Source organism: Amblyomma mixtum, chromosome 3, assembly GCF_055824585.1.
Source record: "Amblyomma mixtum isolate Tamu chromosome 3, ASM5582458v1, whole genome shotgun sequence".
Lineage (NCBI taxonomy): Eukaryota > Metazoa > Arthropoda > Arachnida > Ixodida > Ixodidae > Amblyomma > Amblyomma mixtum.
Window position 1 is genome coordinate 73,740,300 of NC_143014.1, and position 8,173 is coordinate 73,748,472.

General features: G+C 51.6%; 1 protein-coding gene across 1 annotated transcript in view; it reads left to right on the plus strand.

The window, feature by feature from the left end:
* Nucleotides 1–6,098, plus strand: part of LOC149350600 (uncharacterized) — a 128,620-nt gene extending 122,522 nt beyond the window's left edge. Inside the window, exons 5-6 of the mRNA XM_089579650.1 lie at nucleotides 294–370; nucleotides 2,292–6,098. Of these exons, the coding sequence (XP_089435776.1) occupies nucleotides 294–370; nucleotides 2,292–2,853 (639 nt within the window). The 3' untranslated portion in view covers nucleotides 2,854–6,098. The remainder of the gene's footprint in view (nucleotides 1–293; nucleotides 371–2,291) is intronic.
* The last annotated feature ends 2,075 nt before the right edge of the window (nucleotides 6,099–8,173 follow it).

An 8,173-nucleotide genomic window follows, 5' to 3' on the forward strand; every position in this document is an offset into this window, starting at 1 on the left:
AGCGGTGCGTGCACTTGCCTTTGTTAATATATATATATATATATATATATATATATATATATATATATATATATATATATTACAAGGGTAGACGTGCAGGCTAGTTGGTGAACCATGATTATTTAAAACAGCGCAAAAGACAGGGACACAGATAGAAAAGACACACACAGCGCTGTGTGTGTCTTTTCTATCTGTGTCCCTGTCTTTTGCGCTGTTTTAAATAATATATATATTAATTTCCGAGCATTCACTCGTGCATCTGTGCTAATGGTATGCACTTTCTTTACTTGCAGATAACAAAATTAAAAATAGACAGCAACCCCTTCGCAAAAGGATTCAGGGACTCATCGCGGCTTACAGAACTTGAAAGGTGAGGACGTGATTTTCTTGAAATAAACGCGTTCAATGCGGGAAGAAAAATTGCGTCTTTCCCGCATTCTATATGTCGCTATAAATAAAAGCAGGCTTACCCCTGCGAGGATTGAGACGCGCGGAAAAATGTGCACTTCAAGGACGCTTCATGAGGACAGGTGCTAGCGTTTTGGCATCGTACCGAACGAAGCGAGTTACGTCCCGCGAAGGGGGAAGTTCGCCGTATCGAAAATGCAGCGAGCGACAGAAAATCAGGCGGCGGAGAACTGGGGGGCTTGACCAACGAACCTACGGGCCGGGGCCGCCGTTGTTGTGGGGGGTTTCCTGCTGCGCGGGTCGATGATGCCGACACGGCACGAAATGCCGACTAAACGCGGGCGCAGCGGCACGCACGCGGGTAGGAGACAGGTCTCGCCGAAGCGCGCCCCCGAAGAGCGGCAGCCGTGGCTCGCGCGAGGGCGCTGCGAGTGCTGGCCCGGCCCGCCAGGGCTCGCGGCGGGCGCGCGCGCGCGCTCTCCACCGCCGCAGCGTGTCGCCCTGCTCGAAGGCCGCTGTAAAATAAATCACGGTATTCTGCCGGGCCCCGGACAGGCCGCGGAATCGTCAACTACGCGTTGACGTGCCTTCGAAGGACACGCACGTGATCCTATAAAAAGGGAAGGGGGGAAAAGCGACCGCACGACATCTGTTCCAATTTATATGCTCTCCCGGAATCTCCTCGCCGCTTCCAGCCATGTTTTAAAGCGGCCGCGGCTGAGGCACTCCGCTGGGATACAACTTAAAAGTTCCCAAGATGTAGTGTAGATGCGGCGTCCGATAACCGCCAGTTGTTGAGATTACAAGCGGCATTTGCCGAGGCCGCCCCCTTGTATATAGACGTGCTGCTCTGCAGCACCAAGAAGCCGTCCGTTTGATAGCGGCGCTCACTGGCCGACCGCTGACAGCAAATCGGGGGGGCCTACCGGGCGCATCTCTCCCGCCGCCGCTCAGCCTGTAGGAATGCCAAAGGTACCGCGCGCTCACTTTCGCCGCCCGACTGCATGCCACGTCTGGCCGTTTGTCAACTAGCACGTTCGTTGAACCGCCACGCTGCTGGCACGGCGCGGGCGTGCTCAGCGAGTCGACAGCCTGTCGGAACACGTGTCCTTTCTTTTTTAATTTGCAGTAGATGGCGAGATTATGGACGGTGCATCATCGTTTGCTGAGTCGATAAAACCGCTCAGTGATTCCTGTCAAACCAAGGCGTCAGTGAGAGTTGTGCCTGACTCTCTACACTTTGGAGATTTCTCTACACCATTTATACGTTGCGCGTATATTGAGCGTGTTGTAATCTCATAAAGAGGACAAGTAGCGTTTAGGTTATAACTGAGAAACGACACCTAACCCTTGTCGCTCTATTTGCTGCGACAAATACCTATCAACGTACAAGCGCCCAAAGAATAAGTTAAGGCGGATGTCATGAGGTTTGCTGGCACAGATTTATAGATGGTCGTCGGGTAACGGAGACACGTGAACCTCGGCCAAAGTAGTTTGAGGACATTTCTAAGTCTCCTGTCGCGGTCTTCGGAGCTACTTGCGTGCTTGCCACTGTTTCAAGGCGGATGGAGTTTAGCATTAACGCCGTGGCGGAATGAGCTTGCTGGTGCTTTCTAATAAAGGTTATGGTCTGTGGACAGTTCCGGATGAATCTACAGTGCCACAGCTACCGTGAGCAAGGGAGAGAGAAAATTATGAATGCCGTATTTAACGATTATGGTTTACCGTTGGCCACATTAGATTCTTTGCATTGCGCCGCATCGGCGCACTTATATACTGAGTAGAAGAAGCATTACTCCGTAAAGGCGTTGCAGTGTTTGCTTAGTCGTGTCCCGGAGTGCGCGGCCGGATCCACAGTGCTGACCGCGGCTACCCGCGCGCAGGGAGACGATGGAGTCGCTGATCACGGACCACCCGTTCGCGCGCACGCCGTTGCGCACCTTCCTGGAGAATGGCGGCGACCCCGAGACGGCGGCCTACCTGCACGAGAAGGGCCTCCTGGGCGGCCTGGGGCCCCCGTCTGCAGCGGCGGCCGTGGCGCGGGCCTCGTTGCTCTGGAAGCCGCCGGGCATGGAGCTATACGCGCAGCCGTCGCTCTACGCGCTCGGCGTGCGCGCCCCGCCGCCCGCGGGCATCCCGGCCCAGCTGTGGTCCCAGTGGGCGGCGGCCGCGGCCGGCGCAGCGTTGCCGCCGCACCTGGCCTCGATGCTGAGCGGAGGCGCGGCGGCCGCGGCAGCGGCGGCGGCGGCCGGCGGTGCGCTCTTCCCGCCCATGATGCGGCCCGCGGCTTCGCACACCGAGACGCTGCACTCGCTGGGACTGTACCGCTACGCGCCCTACGTGTACCCCAAGAAGGACAGCCCGTCGGCAGCGGGCTCGCCGGCCACCACGCCTGACGCGAGCGACGCGGCGCCCACCTCCCCGCCCGGCGGCTTCCGCTCGTAACGACGGCCTATTTATCGGCTGCGGCCATTATTTATAGACTGTGCCACGGGTGATCAAGGTCACCTCACTGCGCCCCGGGAGACGGAGAGGCCCCGACGCAGCCGCCCTGTCCACCACGGCGGCTCTCCAGCACCGGGCTCCTCGCGGACACGTGCGCGCTTGTGCCGCCGAAAGGGCGACGCTTCCTCCGGCTGACGCCAGGACTCCTTTCCCGCTAGTGCTCGCTCTGGAATTGTGCAATCTTCACCCGACGAGAAATGTGCTTCAAGACATGTGCGGCTGGGAAAACTGCCTCTCAGCTCGAATGGCTATTGGCTGGCAGCAGCGATATCGCGGCCAAGCTCAGTTCCGTGCCTGTTTGTTGTAGAAAATGCGACAAAGAAATTAGTTGTTTCTCAAAGCTCTCGTCCCAACGACAGCATTTCTGCTCGAGCACGCGCCACTCGCTAAGTGCCTTTTGTAGCACACTGCGATGCGTTGCAAAGGAACGGATATAAAACGCACCATTTAGGCGCCGCGAAGGTCGAAATTTCCGGCTTCTAGTTTTTTGCCCCAAATCCCGCCAATTCTGAAAAATGGGCAGTATAGTATTAACGGGCCTTCGCAATATTCGTGCTGGAGTGCGGTTGCCGTAGTTTCTTCCAAAATGTACCTTCGCGGGTCTGTCGGAGCTTCAGCGCTTGGGGCCTATGCCTTCCACGCAACGCTCTGACCAAACGCATTGGGGCCACCAGCCCGAATAACTTTAAAGTTCTCCAGAAATCGGTGCGGTGGCCTCGCTGACTTTAGAAAAGAAAAGGAAGGGGGGGGGGGGCAGCAAAGAAACAAGGCCGGCTGCATTCGCTGGGGCTAATTAGCGGGTCTGCACTGGCGGATCGCCGTAGAACAATCAGAAAGAACGAAGAGCGAAAAAGGTGCCGCGGTTTGAGAGGAAGCGGGAAAAACGAACTTCGCTCGTGATAAGCGCGAAACGTGCGCAGGAACAAAGCGCTCCGAGGGTCCCATCTGTCTTGTCCGCCATATCGCAGTGAGAACGGAAGGGGTTCATCCGGAACGCGACGCACGTAAGCGTCACGAACCAAAGGAGAGCTGAGCGCCCTCGTGTGTTCCCCGAGACGCCGCTATCAGCGGCGGCGACAACAGGCCATGTGCTCGTGTAACGTCCGCGGAGGCGTGCTGTCTTTCGAAAGGCCCGGCTCGTATGCACGCGGCCCCCTGGCGGACGGCGCTGCGCTGATCTGTTCGATGTGATTTGTGCGTGTATGCTTGCGTACTGCCTGACACCCACCAGCCGCGTTGAGCTTCGGGCACCTGGCGTTCTGCTGAAATGCCTGCTTTTTTTCTTTTTTTTTTTCGAGGAGATAACTGGTATTTAAATGTAAAACTGTGTACATAAGAAATGTCTGCTGTTTGGAATGACAAATATATATAAATATATATATATGAAGACTTTTATTGCTGTAACTTATTTACTTGCATTTTTTAAAGACTGAATGTGTGCGCGAGCGCCTTTTATTTTTTTTTCTTGAGTGACGAAGCGAAGATATGCGACGAATGGTCCAAGTGATGTCACTGACGATGAGGAGCCGAAAGTGTTTTCTTACGCGAAGGCTTTTCGCTGCGCACGATGCGGAACCAAAAGTTTTCACGCCACCTTAGCAGTGAGCGAAACTGTGCAATTGTCGTGTATGCGCAGGCAAGCAAATCGTGTCATTAGAACTGTGGCTGAAGTTAGCGGGCCCGCGTTTTGGGGGACCTGCAGCCGCTGAACGTGATATCTGGCTTTCGCAGAGCATGTCTCATTGACCCCTGTTTTGTAGGATGATCTCATTTTCTAAGCAGTAGTCAAAGTTTGGCGCCGTTTCGAGACTATGCGGCATGCACACGATTTGAGAGAAATCGCTTGTGTCTTTTGGACGTGTGTCTTGTTCGTTGTGGTCTCTGCTGGTGGAGAGTTTTCTTGTGCGCTTAGACTTGTAAATAAATTAAGATGTTCTCATGTACAAGCGCGCGAAGAAAAAAAAAACGTTAGCTGGTAGATATACCGCGCACCGTGCGGCATGTATTCAAGCTTCCGCATCTGGTTACACGGCCGGATGAGCTGATTGTCAGGAATGCTTGTTACTCCCGTAAATCATTTTCTCAGCCATCCAGCGGATAGAAAGGCATCTTTGGAGCGTGCGTAGCGTCGAAGGTTACTGCAGTCAACGTCGTAGTCGCTCTACAGGCGGTCACGACAAGGGGCCTCCGATACGCGTCACGCATTGCTCCCTAACTTGAATGCTATCTATGGCCCACTCGGCAGCGCAGTTTTACCATCCGGAGCTTAAAAATTCTCACGCTTGTTGAAACACGCGGACGCACCTCTCTTCATATCCATCTTTGGGTTACACATATGTAAAGTTCAGGAAAGAAAAAAGCATAGAAACGCTGGAAAATTGCGGCTTCTAATCATTTCAGTGGGCACGTTCGAGGTTGCTCTTCATTTCCATCGCGTTAACGTTGCTAGAATTTGTGAAGAGAATAATTTGAAACTTAAGTATATATATCAAGGGAAATAAGCTATTCCTGTTCATTTAAGTTGTTTTGCCAGTTTTTCTTCTTCCCAGCCATTGGTATTGCACACGTGAGGCTGCCATATTTGCGGCAAATGGATGAGAACTCGCTGTAGTCCACACCTGACGAGCCTCAACGTCGAATTCGTAACGGTGTAAGGTAGGCAAAACTATGCGCCTTGTGTTAAAGAGGGCATTATAGACTTTTGTTACAAAAACGCTTTGTTGTTACCTGTACAGGCTCGCTTGCGGTACCCAATAACGGCTATCGCAAGGATAGGGTTACAAAGTGGAGCCTAAAATTATGACGAACAAGCTCAAAACGAACAAGTCGTAAGAACGCGCAATTCGCCGGGACATATTCTTCTTTAGCACTCTTTGTCGCGACAGCCATATTCGCCCGGCTTTGTGAAACGAATAAAGTGGCCCGCAATCATGCAGGCAAGTTTCTTTGCAACAGATGCAGTGGGGAAAAGCGAAGCAAGATACCTGCAAAACAGGGGTTTATAACGTGCGTGATTTGTCTTGTGTGGTGACTCAACAATTTTAACCACGCTTCGTGACATGTCTTGTCTTCTAATTCATGCTGTACATAACTATCGCAATTGTTGTTTGCCTTTTGATTGAAAGATGTGAATTCTATGGTGTAAAAACCGAGAATAAATACAAGTGTGGATGTCCCGCCTTGCATATGCTGGCTATTGTCTTTACTGGACCCCAATTCGCTGGGTCGTCTAAGGCTGCTCAGTCTGGCTCTAAAGAATGCACGTGTGCAGCCCTCTCTGCTCGAATCACTGAGAGCCACCTATAATTGCGCTGTAGAAAGTGCTAAAATTACGCCTCTGGCCACCGCCACCTTTCATGAAACGACAGCATGTACTGGAGAGAAAACGCACTGGAGAACAACTTGGCTTCAAGTGCATTGGGCGCCACAGACAGCTCCATAGCTGTTGCGAATAACGATCGCCATTCATTCAACAAAAAAAAAAAAGGACAAGGAAAGGAGGGGAGGTTAACCGGAGGATGGTTCCGGCTTGCTACCACGCACTGCGAGGAAAGGGGGACTTAAACGACGAGAGAGGAAAGGGAGCAGAGTTAAAACGAGAACGTCAAGGCAATATCACGCACACCCTAGCTTTAGGTGTTGGAGTTTTCGGTTTAAACCGAAATAGGCCAGCATTCTCGGCGTGCCAGGCATAGCTAGCTGGCTTTTGAACGCAATCAAGCTGAAGCTCCACTAATTAAGGAACCCACGAGCTTGATGCGACGGTATTGTTGAATAAACAGAGCAGTCGGCTGTTTAAGGCGGGCCCGTAGCCGGGAATGTTTTTCTGGAGTGACCCAAAGCAATTTCTTGTATCAAGTGGGGGTGGGGATCCCCTTGCATACGGGCCTGACTTAAAGCCCTCTAGTGTACACGCCTCTGCAAACCGGGAAATACCTCCTCGCCGCCTGCTATCTAACTGAGCACAGTTTCTTCTCTATCAACACCCGCTTTGATGAAGTTAGTCGGTTATGTAGCAGTATCAACTGCATGTCGGACACTGACATGAAATCGTCCATGGGCATCACGAAAAAGTATCATGTCCTGGCTACCCCAACAACTGAATGCCACTTCCATCGCTGCCATAAACACGCAGACAACGTGATGCCCCACTCTCTCGCCCAACCCAGCGCGACAACCACAAATCAACATTCAACATCACAAATAAACAAAACATAGAAACATTCCCCTATGCTTTTCCTGGTTCCGGTGACCTAGTTCTTAGTAGTAAACTTACACTTTCATTTTTACCTGCCCATTATCTCATTTGACTTGCGTTACTTTTTTAATGACGATAGCAATTTCAGCAACAAGCAGAGCTCCAGGTATTACCACTTGCAGGTTAACTACTGGTAAATAAACTGCTCATGCTGACAAAAACGCCGAGATAGACTCTTAAGTAGCTTTTGACCACGCAGGATTGGGACATTAAATCACCGATAAAAGTCAGTAATTCATTTCTCGAAAATAATATTCGCCGAAATAAACACCGAAAAAAGTGCGCTGAAAATTCAAAATATAAAAACCGAAAAGTCTAACCCCTTCCTATATGCAGGCGCGACGTGCTCAATAAACGGAACAGTGCCTGGCAGGCATACAGAACTGTCAATCGTTATGACCGTAGGCCGAAGGTTACCATTCTATACTTCGAGGAGTCGCATAAAGCCCCGGCGTTTGCATATTTCCCAGCGAACCATGTTTTAGGAACCCCCGTAAACGAACGAACTATGCGGTTTCGGTGTCGTTGGCACAGCGTAAAGAGGGCAACTCTTCATGGCTTAACGTTCCCTTGCCGTGCTTTCTGACGCTCTTGGTGTGCGAAACAATCTTCTTCCACTCCCGCCAGCCTTGTGCGCGTCACGCGAACAAAGCTTACGCCTTTTTTTGGAAGGCCTAGTGCCTGAGTGCAGACAGTTGTTCTAGCAGTAAACACAACAGGGGCACCTGCGCAAGACGCTGACGTTGGCATGTTTTCTAAGAGGAGCCCCATAATTTTGGGCGTCGAGAGGCAGAGACAGTAGTTGGTCCAGTAGCACATGTCACATTCGTTTTTCAGTAAAGCCCTCCACCATGTGACTAACGTTTTAACTTGTTCTTGAAGAGTACTGCATGCGTGGGTAGGGGAAAACGAAATAATTGAAATCCCGATCTCAAGACACCCAATCGGCGTCGATTCGAAGGTGGACATTGGAGGCTTGATACATTATGTTTTCCGTTCCAA